The sequence below is a fragment of the Mus pahari genome, chromosome 3, assembly GCF_900095145.1.
Source record: "Mus pahari chromosome 3, PAHARI_EIJ_v1.1, whole genome shotgun sequence".
Classification (NCBI taxonomy): domain Eukaryota; kingdom Metazoa; phylum Chordata; class Mammalia; order Rodentia; family Muridae; genus Mus; species Mus pahari.
The window spans coordinates 125,370,728-125,392,829 of NC_034592.1; the positions used below are offsets into that span (position 1 = coordinate 125,370,728).

At 39.9% G+C, this 22,102-nt stretch overlaps 1 protein-coding gene across 4 annotated transcripts in view; it reads right to left on the reverse strand.

Moving 5' to 3' along the window:
• Kif16b (kinesin family member 16B) overlaps positions 1–22,102 on the reverse strand; it is a 266,295-nt gene that overhangs the window by 85,167 nt on the left and 159,026 nt on the right. For 2 of the 4 annotated variants that reach the window (XM_021192396.2, XM_029536894.1), the window contains exons 18-23: positions 12,854–12,886; positions 12,468–12,521; positions 9,448–10,791; positions 4,982–5,134; positions 1,599–1,695; positions 319–369 (exon numbers count right to left, since the gene is read on the reverse strand). In XM_021192396.2, the coding sequence (XP_021048055.1) occupies positions 319–369; positions 1,599–1,695; positions 4,982–5,134; positions 9,448–10,791; positions 12,468–12,521; positions 12,854–12,886 (1,732 nt within the window). The remainder of the gene's footprint in view (positions 1–318; positions 370–1,598; positions 1,696–4,981; positions 5,135–9,447; positions 10,792–12,467; positions 12,522–12,853; positions 12,887–22,102) is intronic. The other 2 variants (XM_021192397.1, XM_029536895.1) reach the window with 1 other exon arrangement.

Below are 22,102 nucleotides of genomic sequence, written 5' to 3' on the forward strand. Positions count from 1 at the left end.
TCATTTCCAACCCCCATCTCCTATCTGATCCTGATTCTATAATTCTGCCCTTTCAGTGCAGACTAAGGGAAGGAAAGGATACAGTTGCTAATGAGAAACCTGGCATAGCTACAGGCCATTCGAATAAAGCCAATGCGGTTTTAGGCCTGTAGGATTCCCTTTAATTTTATGTCTATATAATAGTTTGCCTTCTCTATTAGCCATTAATCTCAATGGGACTTCAAAATTCTAATTATGCAACTAAACATTAAGAAAATTTAATCACACAAGCATGCCATAATTTAAGCAACCCTATCAATCTAAAAAATCATTACCTACCTCATACTTTAGCTTACGTTGCGTGGCGCCATTGTGAAGTTCCTCATTCCTCTGAGAAGAAAAGAAAAGCTGTCTGTATTAAATGATACCATGCTCATACCAGGGAGAAAAGTTTGACTCCATTACAAGTATTTATGGTAACAAACGGTAAAAAAACATACTTGTCATTCAAAACTGACAACCTTTCCACAGGATTTATATTGCCAAGGAAACCATGTCTTATTGATTTATCTGCAGGACAGAGAACTGAACCAGTAACTTCTAATGTTAAATTTAAACAGTAAAATTACAATTAAGATTTCCTCAGGACATTTTTTTTAGCCTGAAAGTTATTGAATTCAATAAGATAGTGCCAAAAAAAAAAAAAAAAAAAAAAAAAAAAAAAAAAAAAAAAAAAAAAACGGCACATATAGGCCTTCTATTACTGCTTCTGAGAACACATCAGAATCATCATGAACTAGAGAAACCCACAGGGCCGTACTGATGCAGCACTACTCATGACAGGAAGTTAGGAAATGGGAGAGGTGCCCATCAGTGTGTGAAAGGTTAAAAAAAGTGTGATACTGTATCCATCTATCCATCTACCTATTTACACAATAGAATTTTAGTCGGCCATAAAGAAAAGCAAAACTGTGTCAATTACAGGGAGATAAATGGAAAAGATCATCATTTCATTACATGAAACAAACCAGATTGAAAAAGAGATGTATTGAGTCTTTTCTTTCAAATGGGCAACTTAGAAAAAAAATCAAATCAAAACAGACACTAAGCAGTAATAGAGCATAAAAACAGGAAGAAATGAAAATTCATGGATGTAAATAGAGACAAAGGGGACAGAGAATAAAGAGGGTGATAGTGTAACAAGATCAAATTATCTTGTATGTATGGACAAAAGTATCATAAAAACCCAATGCTTTGGAAAAATTCATTTATACTAATACAAAAGAAATGAACTGTTATTTGGTAAACATCAACTTACTAAAGTATACATTTTCTCAAGTAGAAAAGTATATGTTTACTTGGAATGACTTACAAAGTAAATTATTTACTACAGAAATTAGTTTTATTTGGAGAAGAAACAGAATTAAAGCAAATAAAGAATATCTGATGAATGTTTTCTCAGAACTACAAAACTTTAAAATAAGCTACTCTTCGATGAATTCTCTCTTTCATTGTTCAGCTCCATCCAATCAACATTTAGTGCTTTTTCTGGAACATTACACACCCGAGTTTGCATTACGTGGCAGTAATGACTGTATAACCTGGCTCCTTTAGCTCACCTTCATCACATCAGCAGGTGTATGGTTGGCATCACCAATTGCCCTGTGCAAATCATGAAGGCGTCTCTGGACTTCTTCCTCAATGTAAGCACTGATCCTGAAAACCATGGAAACAGAACACCATTGAATATATCTAACCACTACATTTGGTCATTACATGTGTCTCCAGAATGCTCCATACAATAGGGGGCCTTTTATTCCTAATATCACATATGTACATATATGATAGAACTAGAGATCATCCTGGTAAGTCAAATAAAGAGAGGTATCATGTCTTTTATCTCATATGTGCAGTTTAGAAAAACCCAAAACAAAATGCAAAGCCCTACCAGGACTTGAAAATCCTGATAAGAATTTTATTTATTCCACATAAATTAACATATGGGATTCCAAGCTGTTTTCGTCTTTCTAAAATATCTGTTGCTATGCATTCACTCTCTGAGCTTTCGCCAAATAAGATGGAATCAGCTAAAGAGAAGAGGACTCTGAAACTGAATAGGGAGTAAGCTGCTCCATCAACCCTCCCTGGATCTTCCTAGCAGGAAGAAACTGAAGGACAAAGGCAAGCCACAGCTATGGAAGTCAGATGCTCTGGGCTCACAGAATCCACCCTCAGACAGACTCCTTGGTATTCAGTGCAGCCTCCAGGTAGTAATTCTAGCAAACAGTCAAGGGTAGGGGCTCTTTAGGCAAGTGGAAAAAGGCTAACTACAGAAAGAAGGAGGTAAGAAAATATCATTAAAGATGTCTGAAAAAAGCCTGCATAATCATACTATAAAATATTTACCTAAGATAAACCTATAATACAGATAATTCTGTATATAAATATACATATATAGTTTTAATTAAGTTTTCTCATTTGGGCTGATGGTGCTCTTTCCAAGAGCCAAGACTAACAAAAACTGCAATACCAGACATGAGAAGCCCTCCTTTGAGTTGTTGGTCAGGACTGTCCAATAGACTCCCAAAACATATAGTAATAGGCCTATTGCTATTGCTCTTGGTTGTTCCTTAGAGATTGAGGTAATTCCCTATGAAACAGATTCCAGAGACCCCTGAGCTGGAACTGACATGGATACCCCTTCCTTAGGACTAGCTCCCTTGGTAGTAGAAGACAATATTCAAACTTCTAAAAGAGGGAAGTAAGCAATGTACCTAGCTATGATGGCAATGCACCACAATGGTGAACCGGCATTGAACTATAACCTTAAAAGTGCAGTAGCAGCACACATATATTGGAGGTCGACAACAGCTCTCTAATTGGACTTATGACTCATTTGAGAAGAGGGAAATCATGCCTGGTACTGGATACCTAGCTAACTACTCAGCATTAGTGAACACATGGTTATTGGGGGAAATCTATAACCACTAATTTACTAAAATAACAATACCTAGCTACATTCTAAATATTTATACTTATAATATCCACAGATAAGTGTAGTCTTCACATCATCAAGAAAACAGAGAAGAAAACCACAACCAATCAAAGTTCAGAGCATACATTGCTAGGGAGACAGCATAGTAACATAATTACCTTGCAGGCTTTGTGACCCAAGATTCTGGAACCCATGTTAAAAATAAATACATACTATTTATTCTTATTAAAAAAATTAAAATAGACACATCTACAGAACACTCCTGCTAATAAGGCTCAGGGAACATTTTGAAAGAGGCAAGTAAAAGGATTGTAAGAGCCAGGGGATCAAGGAGTTTGCTATGACACTGCATCTCTTGGTGACATCAGAACGTAACTGCTGAAACATGAGCTGAACAAGGATGGAACCAATGGACATGACAGAATGGATGAGGAAAAGCTAAGGAGGCCTCAGCCCTGTGCAAAGAACTACAGGCAAGACACGGAACTGGGGAGAGAACCATCTCCAGAAAAGAGCACACCAATTTGTTGTCCAGTGCCAAATGGCCAGCACTGAAAACAGACATATGAGTAACATTATACAGACCAAACAGCTCATATTTAGGTCTGTCTAGTCTATCTATCTATCTATCTATCTATCTATCTATCTATCTATCTATCTATCTATCTATCTATCTATCTACATATATGCATGCAGTAACTGTTAGTAAAGAGGGGGTTATGATTTTGAAGGAGAGTAGGGAGATGTATATGGGCAGGTCTTAAGGGAAAAAAGGTAAGAAAAACATGTTGTAATTATTATACCTTTCAGCAGCTCAGATTGCTCAAAGTAATCGTGACTCAATTATAAGGTAGTGTCCTCCAATTACACAGACAGATCAATCGCTTTTCCCTCCTTCTCTCTCTCCCTATATCCCTTCTTTCCCCTCTCCTTCCTTTCCTTCCTCTCACTCATTCATGTGTATATGTGTATCTGAATGCTTACACATGTTCATGTGTGGTAGAGGACAGAGGACAACCTTGGGTGTTGTCATTCCTCAGGTATCATATTCTCCTTATTCTGAGAAAGGGTCATTCAATGGCCAGTATCCACCTGTGCATCTCTCCTTGGTGTTGGAATTACACATATGATATTATGCCTAGCTTTGCTCTGGCTTTTATTTTTAACATGGGTTCCAGGATCTTGGGTCACGAAGCCTGCAAGGTAATTATGTTACTGACTATGCTATCTCCCTAGCACTATATGCTATATGGATTATTTTAAATTGTTTCCATGTATGCCATCACACATTAAAAAAGTGAATAGATAAGTATTTGTAAATATTTGCAAAATTGTATCAATGTTTTGTACTTCTTACCAAAAGAGAAACACTTTCTAAAATACAGGGCAAATACATTACTGTTTAATAAGAGTAACCAAAATAAAAGGCAATATTTATCTTTTAGTGTTAGGATTAAAATCATGTACAACTGACCGTGAGCCAAGGTCATTTATAGATGACCTCTTCAACCTTATAAGACATTTTGAAACTGGCTGCATGGAAAACACAATCCTATACTAAGAGGCTATGGAAGCTCATGCCATTCTCAGCACATTTGATAACAAAACACCAAGCTCCTAAATCCAGACTGCAAGGCTGCCCAGTTAGGTATTTCCCCCATGGTACAATTCAATTAATTTCCAACCTGGTTCTTCCAACCTAGCCTCTAGAGCACTTTGTTCTGGTTGAGTTGGTTTCTGCACATTTTAACTCTTCCATCTCACTGAACTATTTGAAGCATGAATCCTTGGATTTGGCTGACCTGTTCTTAGGTCCTTGCTTCTTTTCACACAATCACTCACCCAGCCATAGGCTAGACAGCAGCTGACAAAGACAGAGGACATCTCAGGCATAGCACTGCTGTTGAGTTTGATAAAACATTCCATAGGGTAAACTAGCCAACATGGGTACAATACGTGATTACACCAAATCCCAACAAAGCTTGGCATCAGCTGAATGTTGAGTACCTGGCATCCATCAGTGGAGCCAGGTGAGAGTTTCCCCCACTGGGTGGCAAGCTGGAGGGAACAGCCTTCCCCTCTAAAGTCCCATGATGAGGTCTCTGAACACCATCTACTTCACAGATCTTCTGCTTCAGCTGATGGATTTCATGTTCTAACCTAAAAAGATGTGAACCACAGAACTCCATTAATTAATAGTATTACACGACCATGTTCTCTATAGGAAACTGTCCTAAAAATTGGATGGGGGGTTGGGAGTGCAGCCAGAAAAAAATTCTAGTGCAAAAAATTTTCCCTTCTAGTAGAAAAGGTCTCACACATAAAAGACAAGGAATAAAGTGAAACTGGGTAATGAGAGGGCACAGAACAAGGTTTTCAGGCATCCATGGCTCAGACCCCTCAGCCAAAAAGACTTCTGTTGTGTTGTAAGCAAGCCCTTAGAAGCAGCTACCCAGGGTTTTCAATCCCTTAAACTATAAGTCAACAAAAGTTGTTTGTGGACTACATATCAAAATCCTGTTAAATACTTCTGCTTGACAAGATCTATACAAAGAAGTTCCGGGCTGAGTTTCAAAGGTCGCTGCAATGTGGGCACTTAAGAGATAACGACAGAAGATGATCCTAGGCCAGAAACCAATCACAGCAAAGAGACAGTGCACAAAACCCAGGAAGACACTTTGGACAAGGCAGGGAGATAAGAAGGGGAGCCAAGGGAGAGAGTTCTGGAAATAAAGTTGAGTGACATGAGAAATTAAAATGAGCCACATTAAAACAAAAACATTCTTGCAGATGATAACTTATACATTTTATAAGCTCTGAACTACATGCTGACTATGGTGAACTTGAATCCTGACCAATCAGGCTGGAAAGGTCAGGCATGCTGGCAGATTTAGCTCCAGGATCATAAGACTCAGCAGGAGACTTGGCCCACTCGCTCTGTAAATATAGACAGGTATTAGATCTGGATTTCTACTTCTTGAGGGATCAAATAAGCTCAGCTAATCTCTTTCATTTTCTTAATCTCCAAAAATCAGAGATCTTTGTGTCAAATACTGACACATCTTGATGCTGCCAACCCTCTGGTGCCACCATCAGTAACTGACTGCTTCATCCTGAACATGAGGGCCATGTTCTTAATTCTCAAAGATGTGATTATGGGGTTAGTACAGAAAGCACTCGTAGATTCCATAGGAGGAACTGTTCCATTCAACTCAGGTCTTATTTATCTAACAGGAACCAAAAGTTTCTTGGGCACTCATTTGCAAAATACTCAGTATTTTCAGGAGAGGGGAGAATTAGCATCAAGGAGGTGTCTAGGGAACTGGGCATGGTGGCCCATGTCTGTAAATCTGGGAGGCAGAAGTACATCAGGGGTCATAGTCAGCCTTTGCTATATAGCACGTCTATGGCCAGCATACGTTACAGGGGACCCAGTCTCAAAAAACACCATCAACACCACCAACAAAGAATGGTGTGAGGTGCCAAATAAATGGCAAAGAATCAAAAATTGTTATCAGCAGGGTCTTAGCTATGCAAGCAGGATGCAAGCAGAAGGCAGCAATGAATAAGACTTTCGGATGCCACTGGGCTTTCTTATAGGTATTCTTCTGCACTAAGACATTAGAAAATCCGTGCAGAGTTGACTTAGCATGGAAGTCTAATTGGGACCCTAAAGACCTAGTGAGACTTGGTAAGGGTCACATAGAACAATACACAAAGCACATACTGTGTGAAGAACTGGCCTGTTTGTATTTCAGCCACATGGCTGAAACTGTCAACTGGGGAAGAAACAGACCTAGATCCCCAATCTGCTACTTCCTATCTGTGTGTCACTGGTCTCTACTAGCAATGTAACTACCACAGATTCAAAGGTTCTACCTCCTACTTCAGTGAGATGAGAATTTTTCAAGGGAAGACTCAAGGATAACACACACATGATTTTAAACTTATTTTGAATTATATGAGATTATTCTTCATGGAAGGTCATGTCTATAAAAATCATCATCATTTTTGAGGACTCTTATAATAGAACTGATCAAATGTGAGATCAGCAGTTTCCATATTTTTTCCTATGGCGACATGAGATCTTTCTAGAAGAGCTGCCTGATGCATGTGACTGTTGGCTGAACTGAGCAGCAATGGAAAGGCAGGCAGTGGCATAGATTAACCTGTTGATAAGACAGTGAGGAACCAACAGGAAGGTGTGTTCACTGCAGTTTTGTCCCATCTGGTGCCACATGGCTTCAATATTTCACACTTGGGCGTCTCACAAGGGGACAAGTCAGGCTGTACAGGCAGTCCTGACTTAACTGAGAAGCCAGAAAGAAATTAACATGCAGCAGAAATGCCTGGAGAAAGCTGCTGGAGCACTGCAGGCAGAGCAAAGTACCCAGAATTCCTCAGCCTGAATTAAACAGTAGTAAAGTCTAGTTTCTCAGAACTCATGAAGCCAACTGCATCTTTTGCAAGGTTTCGGGAGGACTACTGACACAGAAGAATCACTTCCATGGAGATTTCAAAGCCATGTCTGCTATTACAGAGTATTAATATTAAATGGCTGGTTGACAAAAGTCAGGGACATCAAGCTAAAAGCTCAGGCTGCCTCTTACTGCACACTGCAGGATACAAATTGAGAGCATGCCCTCCACTGCTTTAAATTTCCTGGGGCTACAGCTTTGTTCAGAAATTTCATTTACATAACATACCTGCAATCATTTTCTTAAACCTCCAACCCACTTCTCCGAAATAATAACATTACAGTTTTGGTTGTTATTATTTTTTTTCCTGCTTGGCCTGAAGGAATTACCAGAGAGTGACTGTAAATGGATTCCATAGGATAAACAGATCACTTAAAAGGAAGCTGTCTTGACCTCCTCAGGAAGTTGATGGGTGAAGGATTCAGTTAACACCTCTGAGGAGGTTTTGCCTTGTCTCCACAACTATACCTATGCCTCTGCAAATGCCAAGTTGGGTTCTTAAGGCTAATAGGCACCCTTCTGCTGATTATAGGTAGGCTATGATGGCATTCCAGGCTCTCCCACATGGGCTTCACGTAAGAATTATGAACAGAGGCAGGGCACACCAGAAATAGACGTAGGCAGCTCTTTATGAGTTGTAGGGCATGAATAGTAAGTTCAACCAGATACACACAATGAGAGACAGTCTTCAAGAAGAAGAAGAAAACTGTATAAACAGAAGTTCCCTGAAAAAGCCCTAACTATGTTGAAGATTCTGCAAACTAATAGTCTAAATAGACTAAGTAGCAATTAGTGATTATGGACAGTTGGTATTTTACACAGAGATAGCTATTTTGGGCCATCTTTATTTCTGTTAACAGTCATTTATTAGTTATGTGTATATCTGGCTCACCAACCTTTTGATGCTTAAGATAAATCCCTTAGAATGCATCCCTAGACTTGCCATGCCCAGCCTTCACCAATCCAATCCATAACTTACAGTTGCGAAGAAAATAGACTTAAGTGGCCAAGATCATCTGAGTAGTAAGAAACAAGTCAACCGGGATATAGTACCACTTTGCAAACTGTGTCATGTTCACACACAAGGTGGCCTTTAACTTCTCTGAGAGTCTTAGCATGGCTACAGAGTACCAGAAAAGATGTTCTTAGATTAATATATTTACTTATTTTCAGAGCCTACCTACCTCTTGTAATCATGGCAATAGAGTAGAAATATAAATATTCTTCCTTTACCATGAAAAGAATGCTTGTTTCCTAGTTTTCTTTGTAAGAAAATCCTAAACAGTACCTATATATCACAATATATGTTTGAATAAATGCCCACTAAATGTGGACTCATTGGAGGATATGCTTGCTGGTTTGGTTGGTTGGTTTTAGTATATAGTTCTGAGGCCAACTCTAAAATGGTAACTTTTAGGGCAGTATATCTACCTGGTTTTAGTTCTCTTCAATTTGTAGGAACCATCTTGGAATCCACAACACATAAACTCACTGTGGCCATTGCTGCTCACCAAGAAGATATGAAATACTAGTGAAGAAGGACATGGTGGGAGAAGGGAAGAAATCATGGAAGGAGAAGCTAAGGAAACAGATGAGAAGCCAGGGAACAGTCAGGGAATGGGGCAGGGGTTGGGGTAAGAGGGCGATAAAGGGTGGGAATCTAGGTTGAAGCTCTCCCCGTAGCCTGCACTTGTCAACAACTAAAACATTTCACAAGTCATTTTAGTGAAGGAACAGGACTTTGCTTTTGTTTATGTCTTCTCAAATTTAGGCTAATGATTCTAAAGCAAAGATCTTAAGCAAAAACAAGAGAATGTTTATTGTAGAAAAGCAAGAGTGCTTTCATTACGTTGAAGGGACATTTTGTATTTTAGTTTTTTGCCTATGTATAAGAGAGATGAAGTCTACAAGAAGCCCTTCTCCATAGAGACAGAGGAAGAAAATGAGCAATCACTTGGTGTCTACCCTTTGCCTGCTCCTCTACCTTAATCTTACCTTCCAGGGTCCATCTCAAGTGCTTCTCCATCAGCCTCCAGACTGGCCCGCCGCCCTGACCATTCACTGGTGTGGAGAGAGCCAAGTTTCTGCCTCTGCTCCTGGATCTCCAGGTCCAGAGTGGACCGCCTCTGCAGGGCAGAGTGCCTCTGCTCTAGCTTAGCCACAGCCTGCTCCAATGCCTCTCTTTGCTGCTTCTCCTGGGACTCCAGTATTTCCTTTTCCTTTCTTCTCACCTTCTCTTCCTGTCTGGCCACGTTAGCTGTGAACTCGAAGGTGGCCTGGAGCTGTTGCAGCTGGCTAGCATTAGCCTGGTACTGTGTGATCTGCTCTTCTTTCTCTTCCACTTCTTTCTCTACTTGGTAGAGAGTGTTATCTAGGCCTAGGACACCACTGTCAAGAATATCAAGAACTCTCTGCTTTTCTTCCAGCAGAGCTGGCAAATGATTTTGCAGAAGGTCCCGTAGCTGGTGCTCTTTGCTCTGTAGCCTGGTCTCTGCAGTCTTTATTTTGTCCAGATCTGGAGGCCGACAGAGAATGCTGCCATTATCTGTTGCCAAGAAGCTCGGCTCCTCCCCTGCTTCACATTTTCCATGCTCCAGAGCTGCTTTCTCTTCTTGGACTTCTTTGCTTAGGAGGTCTTTCTGTTGGACCAGGTCCTTCTCCAGGCTTGCTAGCTTGACAAGCTGCCTTCTCTTGAATTCTAAGAAGTACTGCTGAGCCCTTTCCAGTTCATCCCTACAGGTATGGTCCCCTCCTGCTCTCATCTCTTTGGCTTGCAACAGGGCTTCCCGGATGCCTTCCAGTTCCCTCTTTTCCTCTTGGGCCCGCTGGGCTTCTCCAGGATACAGCAGTGGAGCAGTGTCCTGCCTCTTCCGAAGCTGCTCCTCCAGGTGTGCCACCCGCAGTACCTGCTCCCTCTCCTCCTCCTCCAGCCTCCTTTTCTCCAGCCGCAGCTTGGCACTCTGGGCATCTTGCTCTCTGTGCAACCGGTCCAGCTCCTGGAATATCTGGACCTTCTCAGCTTGTTCATGGTTGTTGAGCTCTTGGAGTTTGCGAAGCTCTTCTCTGATTCGGAATAAGCTCTCCTCCTCCTGCCTCCTCTGCTGCTCGAGTCCCTGCTGTTCCCGAAGCCTCTCTTCCTCAAACCTTTCCTTCTCAGCCAGCAGGTCCTTGAGCTTGTTTTCAATGTGGAAGCTGCGGCGTTTGAGGCTTTCCTCCTGCTTGCGGATTTGCCGCTGCACGATCTCAGTTTCCTTGCGCCTGGTCTCTACCTCCTGCTGCATTCGCTCTAGTTCTGCCTTGTCTGACTTCTGCTTTTCCTCCATCTCCTCAATGAGTTTCCTGCAATGTAAATGCTGAGTGGTCATTATTTAATCACTGTGCTTAGCTTCAGTCCAACTTCTCCCTAACTGGATTGTTCTGAAAACACACATAAAGCCAAAACTTTCATTGAAACAAATGAAAAGAAAGTGCTTCTCTTTCATATTTTCAAATGCATACTACATCACTTTGATTTTATTTTATTTCTTGTCCAGTGTTTCAGCTACCTAGCCTCCTGAAGTAGATTCTGGTATCATTTCTTTGTGAAGTCTTGAATCATAATGTATTATGCATGGTAAAATTAAAAGCTCCCCCTGAGGTCACAGAGAAAAAAAAACATCCAATGTAAATTTGAATGTGGCTAGTTTTCTTCAGCTCAATGACTAAAGTGCAACAGACATTCAGTTACAAGATGACATTAAGTAAAAAAAATTTTTTTCCATCTTCAATTCAGTGGAGGTTGAGTAACAAAGTCAAAATAAATAAAAAGTAGATGTAGACATACACCTCCTGACCCCCAAACTTCTGATTTGTAGGATGCTGGACACTAAGCTCATTCCTATGAGCTATTCAATCCCAAATTCTAGAAAATAAGTAACTATGTTTCAGAACGTTAGTTTCTCCTTCACAACCTACCCTTTATCTATTTCCTGACTTGTTAAATAGAACAGAGGAAAAGAGAAAATATGATTGAATTAAACAAAGGATAGTTTAGAACATATATCAATTAAGCAGCCATATAGATATAGATATCCTCAAATGAAAGTAAGTAAAGAGAAATAAATTATAGGTGTGAAAACACCAGTAACTGTATAAACTGGAAAGATAAGTCTGGGAGGCAGCTCAGTGGGAGAGGACTGGTCTAAGCTTAGACCCTATTTTAAATAAATAAAAAAAAAAAAAAAAAAAGCTTAGCTCAGCAGGAGTGAGCTTGTAGAGCACCAGCTGTTCTTGCAGGAGTGGGGTCAGTTCTCAGGACACACATGGCTGGGGACAAACATCTGTAACTCTACTCCCAAGTCTACAGCTTCCAGTGCCCTGTTCTGTGAGCACTATATACACATATAATACATGTGTGTATATATACACACACATGCGCATATACACATATATGTAAATATGCATACATACATGCAGAAAAATGTATATACATAAAATAAAGTAAATAAATCATAATTAAAAAGGTAGAGATGGGTTATTAGAGAAAAATGGTTTGGTTTTTCTTCCTTCCTTCTTTCCTTCCTTACTTCCTTCCTGTTTGTTTTGTTTGACATTTTTCTCATAATTCTCTTTGTAGACTAAGCTGGCCTCAAACTCACAGAGATCTGCCTGCCTTTGCCTCCTGAGTGCTGGGATTAAAGACATATACCACCACATCTGGCTTGACTTTTAATCTTTATAGAACCATGACTTTTTAAAGACCTAAGGAACACTAAGAAAAGATTTGGGTTAAATTTCAATACATCTTAGATGCTTAATTACTGACAATTCCCCCTTTCTCACAAGCATTTGAAAATGTACTGCTGTGAAAATATAAAGATGAAGTAAAGTCAATCCCTTCTAAGACACTACCTTGAGGCATTAGACGTGTCAACAGCAGATGCAGAGCAAGAGGGAAGCCCAGAAACTCAGGAAGATGCTGACAGAGGGAGGGGCCCAGATGACAGCAGCTGGGAACTCAGGTCTCATGTGCTTACCTTTTACTTTCTAGTTTTTCAAGTTCTTCACGCTGTTGTCTCTCAAATTCAAGTCTAATGAAATCAAATGGAAATAAGTCACTTCTGTGAAGGAGCTTTTCTCTATGCACACAGAATCATACACTGGAGCATGGATTTACCTATTACCTTAATTACTATGGATTAGCAAGTTTAAAATGCATTCTCTGCTCTATCACTATGATTAGAAATTAGATATAATTTTAGGTGTTTGAACTTAGACTGAAGAGAACAGATTTGATTTGAAGGAAAACAAAATATCACTGTAGTTTAAAAAAAAAAACAGAATTAAATACAACTTCTAAATGCTAAGCATGTCTAGTCCATGCAGCTTAGTCACTGATGAGTAAGTAAAAAGGAGAATCTACCTTAGACAGATGGGTCCTTTTATAGGGAAAAGACTGCCAGGGCGGTAGAGGAAAGAAAGCACAGACATCCATTAAGAAAGCAATTCAACAGGAGGAATCCTCAGGGCACAAGCAGTAAGGTACTTAAAGACAACAGTCATGCATAGAGCAAAAGGTCTTTTTAAAATTATCACATTTCCCAGTACATGCATGCAGCAATCGATTAATTTGCTTTGTTTTGCACACTTCGGTGACAGCTATAGGACTGCTGACTACTGAGCAAAATAGTTACTGTGTACAGCAAAGCCTGACATTTAGTGCTTTATCTATAGTTACTCTACTCAGAGGCTCACAAGCTAGGCTATGAGACTGTGCACAGATCCATATACTTTTCAAGGCTGCAAACTGTATCTACAAGACAAGGAATCCATCTCGAGAACTTGTCTGAGGCCACAGTGATATGTGTGGAGCCAACATTTGACCCCATGACAATCTGTTTCCAAAGCGCCCTCTGTTGACTCATTTTATAAGCCTTGCTCGGATCTGTGATATAAAATACAAGAATTAACCTCTTCATTGAAAGTTACATCTGTTCATAATTATGTTATTATCAAGTGAAAACAATCTGTCGCTTAATATAGGCATGGATGTCTATGACAGAGCAGTTATACAGAAAGATAACTGCCAACAATGGAACCTAGCCCATATGGCTGTGCATTAAGTGAGTACAATATGATCACTGCTAATAACTACTTTTTAGTATAGTTTCCTCCCTTACCCCATGCCCCCTCCCCATGTGTGTGTGTGTGTGTGTTTAGGAACATGTGTGCGATAGCATATAAGTCAGTATAACCTTAGGGTTGGTTTCAGTAGGAGGTAAAGTCAGTTAACATCACTCATACTTCATGATCTCCTTATCAGCACACAACTTCTTAGGAAAAATTATGATTAGTATTTTGGAACCAAACTTGGATTCCAGTGCTCAAACTTAGTTTGAGACTGAGTCTCTCCTGCTATTCACTGCTGTACATGTCAGGTGAGGTGGCCATGAGCTTTTGGAATTCTCTGTCTCTGCCTGCCTCTGCCTCCCACTTCTCTGAAGAGACACACTGGGGCTACAGATGTGTGCCATGGCCCTAGTATACAATTTTGGATTTCAATATATAGCTGACTCCTTCTAGAGATATTTACATATTCAAAAGTAACATTGGTTAAAATGCTTTGAGATCAGAAATTTCCCTAAAAGATCTGCTTTAATCTCAGTTTTATTTTCTGTGTAGTACAGTAATCCATCCTTACTAACACTCACTGCTTGAGTATTGCATGTGAGGAGAAGCAGTCTGCTCTGAGAGCTGCAGTCAGAGGTTGGGAGGAAAACCTATCTTCTAAAATGTGTTTCTGTGCTCCACCCAGGCATTCAAACCCTTCCTGTTGTTTCCCTAAATGCAGCAAGTTGATACCACAAAGCAGGAAACTGAGGCTTAGTGTATAGAGCAGCACTGGAATCCAATTTCGGTTCCAAAATATATACTAGTCACAATTTTTCTTAAGAAGTTGTGTGCTGACAAGGGGATCACGATGAATGATGTTACCTGACTCTACCTTCTACAAGCTTCAAAAGTTAAGTGAATGCAGTGTTAGGCAATGAGATACACAAGAACACATGACTGACCCTAAGCATTATAGCCCCTGCTCTGTTGTGCAAAAGTGTGCTATAAGAGGAGTAAACGTCACAGAATTTTGGAGTAGCTAGCATCAAGGCAAACTTCCTGATTCTAGATCTACCTGTGTTTTTCTTTCTCTGATATAATATAAAACTTAAGGATAGCTCATTGAAACCAGATGTTCAGTTTGCATGGTGACATGGCAGGCCATGTGTTCCAGGAGACTACCAGAAACCAGACTTTTAAGAACATTCTAAGATTAGTAAAGATCTTGAACTGGATGAACCCACCTGCCTGGTGTTCTGGAGGCCAGCTAGGAAAGAGACAAACAAAGCCTGGAGACAAATGCTTAAGGGAGCCATCCGTGGGTGCTACTCTCAGCTTGACTGATTCTACCCTTTGCCAAGAGCAAGGAGACCAAGAGGCATAAGGTTCAGGCACATTGGTTGTGAGAAGACAAAGGGCCAGTGGGCAACAGAACTGTACATGGCGGCACATGCAGGCCATCCTTGAAATAGAGAGACTTTACCAGTATGTCTGAGGCAAGAGGATAATGGGTTTAGAAGGCAGTTTGAGGTTGACAGTTGCTGACAATCAAGCATCTACCCTTCTCAATTCTACTCAAAACATTCTAAACTGATGTATCCAGTGGCAGACCACTGATTTCATGAGCACACACCCTCACATCCTCCTCCCAGCTGCTCCCAGAGCACAAGTTCTCTGCCTAGTGCTGCATTTTGTATCCACTCAACTTGCAGGACTTGCCCATTCCCTGTCTCTGAAGCAAAAAAAAATCGAACAAACAGCAAGAGTAAGAGAGAACTGATGAAGAAAATGAGGGGGAAGGTAGCTGGGAATCACTCAAGTTTTGAGATTGTTGATTTCAGAGGCCCAATCTTTAGGCTGAATGTGTGTGTGTGTGTGTGTGTGTGTGTGTGTGTGTGTGTGTGTGTGTACGCGCACGTGCATATGAAAGTGTACATATACTTCTTTTATCTATCTACCTATCTATCTACCTATCTATCTGCAGTATTAAACACAGATGTCTGATTCAGTGTAGGAAACTGAGCAAGAACACAGAAAGAGGCAAAGACACAGGAAGACAAAAATTCAAGTAGTAGTTTAAGGACTGAATTAGATACAGAGCAGGAAATGAAATTAGAATAGAGCCTACAAGATAAAGCAAAAAATAACAGAGGTCTATATGTTAACTAAGTGAGTACCACTAATAGGTTTGCAAGAGAAGTCGTTCGCCCTGAATCACTCAAGCCAACAGCAGGCTTAGACAGATGCTGAGACTTCAGAAGAGACATGTGAAAGGAGGTATGGTGAGCAGGGACAGGCCATGAGCTGAGTGGATTCGAAGCACTTCACTAGGCAGAGAATTTGGGATCTGGAGCAGCTGGTAGGATAGTGTAAGGGTCTGTGGCCTCATGATATCAGTGGCACTTCCATGGGATACATCATCACTTTAGAATGTTTGAGTAGAATTGAGAAGGGGAGACACTCAATCGTTGACAGCTGTCAACCTCATGTTTGAGGCTACAGCTTTTGCCCCTGTAGGAAGGCAGCATCTATTGGTAGGGAGGTGCACATTTTAATTCTTAAGAGAATAAATGACTCCCTATGACTTGTTTCAATGTCTTAGACATACTCTACCCAAAGGAAAGGTATGCTTGGAGAGAAGATCCCCATTTCTGGGAAAGAATAAAATTTACAACTCAACTGCAACAATAAAGTTATTTGGTGCTCACTCTTCATTTATAGCAAGGACACCAACATATGAGAAGAGCATCCTGATACAGGGATCCAATTCTAAACATGAGACAGGAGTTGTTGCTGATAGCATATAAGTTCTGTTAAGTATTATATATTTATTAATCATACTTAAAATGCATTTCTTTCTACAATACATGATTATTTCACATAGCAAGCCAATAGACTGTGTGAGCCTGTCAGTGTATCTAGACAGTGTATCAAGTATAATTGTATGTAAATATGGCTGCATTTTAAAGTAAGTACAATTCACTCTCTTATATGACTGGGATTATCATGGTCCCAAATGCTAATTTCCCAAATGTTATAATTAAAAGGAAAACTATAAAAGGATGTAATTTTTGCAGCTGTTTTTAACATTTTAAAATGACATTTGGAGCTAAACATACTGTGTTAGGTCCAACAAAAAAGCACACCATACCATCTATTTTTATCAAGAATAAACTTTTCTTTTCATTAAAAGACAGCTAGCATTTTTTAGGTATAACTGCACATCTTGCAATTTACATTCCTGTTATCATCAGCAATAGAAAATGAGAGGGTTGGAGTTTCTCAGTTCACACCATTACTTTGAAAGTGAGACTGTGATTATTTTTAAAAAAGAGAAGAAAATGAAAAAAATTTAAATTAGCAAAAACCATAAATATTTGCATCCTTATGCTGCTGTAATACTGATTAGTTTAGTATCTCTAAAGTCTGGTCTAAAGGCAAGAGCAGACAGCTACCCATGTCCAGGCAGCATTTTAGCTGACAGCTATAGTGGTATAGGCAAGGGGTGTAAGTTTCCATTAGCTCCACACTACAGGATATGTAGAAGGGAGTTCCTAGCTGGTAACAGAGAGGAGATGAGACAGACATATTGGAAAAGTCTCCTGTCTTGATATCCAACTCTTTCGTCCCTGGGTATCAGGTATATGGTTAGGAAGCAAGAAATAAAAAAAAAAAAATTACTGGTCATTGGATAGACTTGGATTCTCTGTTAGTAACTTTGGGTTGTAGTCAATGTAGGTCTACCAAAAGGATGCATACCTCATACAGCTATACAAGGCCTGACTGGAATTATCACATTATATAATTGTATATAATTCCATTTTCATTGACTGGACCTTACTGAGTCTCTGATCACAGATACCATCTGAATCAGCCCTAGCCATTACCTGGATGCTTAATGGCATTCTTCAATGCAAATCCTCCTAAGAACATCCTAGCATGTAGTAGAGAATGATTGTTCTTTATCTGGTCCATTGCAGGGCATTATTTCCCCCCCTGGGTATCAATGCTCATGTAAATGTTCACTGTTAAGCTAAGAAAATATACTTTGTAGAGATGATTGACAGGATTTTCTAACCTCCCCATGCCACACATTAGGTTACCCAACAGTGACCACTACATAATTGCAGTTCAATGGTGTGAGGCAAGAAGGGTGTGATACAAAGTTTCACTATACAATTTAATCTGAAAGTTATCCTCTAGTTAAGCCAGTTAGTAATAGAAATATCCAAAGAATCCAGGGGAGGATTTCCTAAATGAATTTTCACAGTCTTCCTTCCTTCCTTCCTTCCTTCCTTCCTTCCTTCCTTCCTTCCTTCCTTCTTTTTTTTTAATGTTCTCGGCTAGCTCAGTTGATAGAGCATGAGATTTTTTTTTTTTTTTTAAGATTTTATTTATTTATTATATGTAAGCACACTGTAGCTGTCTTCAGACATTCCAGAAGAGGGAGTCAGATCTTGTTACGGATGGTTGTGAGCCACCATGTGGTTGCTGGGATTTGAACTCAGGACCTTCGGAAGAACAGTCGGGTGCTCTTATCCACTGAGCCATCTCACCAGCCCGAGCATGAGACTCTTAATCTCAGGGTCGTGGGTTCAAGCCCCATGTTGGGCGCAAACAGACTTTCTTTCTTATTAAGGCATTTTTTATTAGATATTTTCTTCATTTACATTTCAAATGCTATCCCCAAAGCACCCTATACTCTCCCCTCTGCCCTGCTCCCCAACCCACCCACTCCTGCTTCCTGGCCTGGCATTCCCCTGTACTGGAACATATGATCTTCGCAATACCAAGGACCTATCCTTCCATTGATGGCCGACTAGGCCATACTCTGCTACATATGCAACTAGAGACAAAGCTCTGAGGGATAGTGGTTAGTTCATATTGTTGTTCCTCCTATAGTGTTGCAGACCCCTTTAGCTCCCTGGGTACTTTCTCTAGCTCCTTCATTGGGGGCCCTGTGTTCCATCCTATAGATGACTGTGTATTTGCCAGGCATTGGCATAGCCTCACAAGAGAGGGCTATGTCAGGGTCCTGTAAGCAAAATCTTTCTGGCATATGCAATAGTGTCTGGGTTTGGTGGTTATATATGGGATGGATCCCCAGGCGGGGTAGTCTCTGGATGGTCTTTGCTTCAATCTTAGCTCCGAACTTTGTCTCTGTAACTCCTTCCATGGGTATTTTGTTCCCCATTCTAAGAAGGAGTGAAGTATCCATACTTTGGCCTTCTTTCTTCTTGAGTTTCATGTGTTTTGCAAATTGTATCTTGGATATTTAAGATTCTGGGCTAATATCCACGTATCAGTGAGTGCATATCATGTGTGTTCTTTTGTGATTGGGTTACCTCATTCAGGATGAAATCCTCCAGATCCATCCATTTGTCTACCAATTTCACGAATTCATTGTTTTTAATTGCTGAGTAGTACTCCATTGGGTAAATGTACCACATTTTCTGTATCCATTCCTCTGTTGAGGGACATCTAGGTTCTTTCCAGCCTCTGGCTATTATAAATAAGGATGCTATGAACATAGTGGAGCATGTGTCCTTATTACAAGTTGGAACATCTACTGGGTATATGCCCAGGAGAGGNATTGCTGGATCTTCCGGTAGTACTATGTCTAATTTTCTGAGGAACTGCCAGACTGATTTCCAGAGTGGTTGGACCAGCTTGCAATCCCATCAACAATGGAGGAGTGTCTCTCTTTCTCCACATCCTTGCCAGCATCTGCTGTCACCTGAATTTTTGATCTTAGCCTTTCTGACTGGTGTGAGGTGGAATCTCAGGGTTGTCTTGATTTGCATTTCCCTGATGATTAAGGATGTTGAATGTTTTTTTCAGGTGCTTCTCAGCCATTCAGTATTCCTCAGTTGAGAATTCTTTGTTTAGCTCTGTGCCCCATTTTTTAAAATAGGGTTATTTGATTTTCTGGAGTCTATCTTCTTGAGTTCTTTATATATATTGGATATTAGTCTCTACTTTCACAGGGGCTCCTTGAGGACACAGATCCTTTCACCTGGTTGGAGTGTATATTTTGGGGATGCCCTTAAAGGTATACAGTAGGCGTTCAAACAATGATTACACTGGGTAGTGCCCTAGAGCTAATGGCCTGAACTCCTGGCTCAGCAGACATGAGCAAGGACATGAAGCCATACATGCTGGACTCTCTTTCCCATGGAAAATAACAGTTACTCACACTCCTTGCTTGTTTGTGTTAACAGTAACTCATTACAGCAAATTTGAAAAAACACAGTATACCAAAAAACACAGTTCGATATATAACATAGAACTGGGAGCATATAATAAAGTAAATATACTATAGGTATACCTTATAATCATTTCCCAATCATATACATGTGAGAAACATGCTGAAACAATACATTGGTACTGTGTAACAGTTTAATGTCATAACATTCTATAGTGAATTATATAAACAATTTAATTGTTAGAAATGTACATAGACAGACCTGTCTGAAAAATGTTTGGTGGGATCTACACTCCAAAGTGTAAGAAAAACTTATTTTAAGAAAAGCTAAGGCAGGCAAGATAGCTCAGAGGATAAAAGCACTTCCCACATGTGCTTGATGACCTTGAGTTCCTTCCCTAGATCTTATGTAAAACCTGAGATATGATGGCTCTTGCCTGTAATCCTAGCACTCGTAGGATTAGCTAGGCGTTCCCTTAGCTACATAGTTTATAGGCAGAAATAATGAGAGACCCTGCCTCCAAAGCAGGGGATAATGAGAGAACTGAGCCCTGAACAGCTGTCTTCTCACCTTCATATATATGCAGTGTCATATTTGACTACATATATTTGAATAAACTTTATATCAAATCTTTTCTATAATAGATAGGGTCTCACTATTAATCTCTGGATAATTTAGAACTTGCTGTGTAAACCAAGTTAGCACCAAACTCACAGAGATCCATCTGCCATTTCTTCTGACAGCTGAGTTTAAAGACATATGCTACCTTGCTTGGATCAACATGCATAAAATACTTTAAAAAAAAAGCTGTATACATTTATAGACAGAAGGAAAACAAAGAGCATAGAAGCTAAATCTGGAGGTGCAGAAGAGACTTCAGATGGACCAGGTCCCTGAGGTGACAGAGAGCATAAGACTGGAGAACTTTGTATACCTTGACATTGTACTGGCAAAGACATCATACTAATACACTATCTTAGTCAGGGTTGCTATTGCTATCAAAAGACACCATGACCACCAAACTCTTATAAAGTAAAGCATTTCACTAGAGCTAGCTTTAAGTTAAGAAGTTTAGTTCATTCAGGGCAGGAAGCATTTCAGCATGCAGGCAAACATCGTGCTAGAGGAGTCAAGAGTTCTACATCTGGATTAGAAGGCAGCAGAAAGAGAGAATTCCCCTGGGCCTCCCTTGGGCTTCTGACACCCCAAAGCTCACCTTTGGTAAAATACTTCCTCCAGCAAGGCTATGCCTACACCAAGAAGGACATACCTACTATTCCATGCCCTAATGATCAAACATTCAAATATATGAGGCTATGGGGGCCATGCCTATTCAAACCACCATAATGGTTAACCAGGTAATGCAAAGATATGTACTTCTATGTTTTTGATGGGCTAATGGCAGTTTGGAAACTCTGTGCCCAAACAGCTTGTGGCCATTCCCAGACTTCTTTTGCCTCATTTTTCCAAATTCCCATACACAACAAGCCCATTCTCTTCTCTCTTCTTTATTTCCTGATTCTTTTCTCTTTATTCTTCCCCCTGTTGCTTTAACTTAATTAATAGCTACCATCAAATAAAGAATTCTGGATAAGAATATAGCTGACAGAATACCAAACTAGGCAAAGATTTAAATTGGAAGATGAATTATACTGTTATCTACAATTTAGTTGGAGAAAATGAAATAGTTTAAAACGTCCTTATTTATTAGGCAAAAGTTAAATAAGTTATGATATCAACAAAGAATAAGTAATTACATTCATTGGCTTGGGGGAAAAATCTCATAATGAAGTAAAAATAGAAAAAGGAGAAGACAGAGCTACATATTTAGGACAGCCTGAACTTTTAAACCATACTGTATGAGGTACTTTAAAAGATAAGAAAAGATTACCAATGAAAACTAGTGATTAGATCTTGTGAGAAGAACTATAAACATCTGTGGTTACCTTATTCATTTCTGGGTGTTCTGCTTTTTTTGTAGTAAGCATTTGCTTTGTAATGAGAAAAAAACTTCCTAAGCTTTTATATCTTCTTTGATTGTAGCAACTGTTTCACCTCTTTCCTATCAGCTTCTGGTTCATTTCCATTGGTTTCTGACAATGATGACAATTAACATTAGTAGGTCATGTAAGATGCAGAGTTTGCTGATGTTGACTAAATATTAGATGTCACAGAGCTGGGCAACAGCTATTCAAGGTTACAATTAGAGTCTATGATCAAAGGAGATGAAAGGCCCTGTCAAGAAACAAGTCGTGCACTGGAAGAGCCTTTCAGGAGACAGCTATAACAGGCTTCTGCCAGCAAGCACTTGTTAGCATCCACAATAGAGTCTGGGTTTGGTGACTGTATATGGG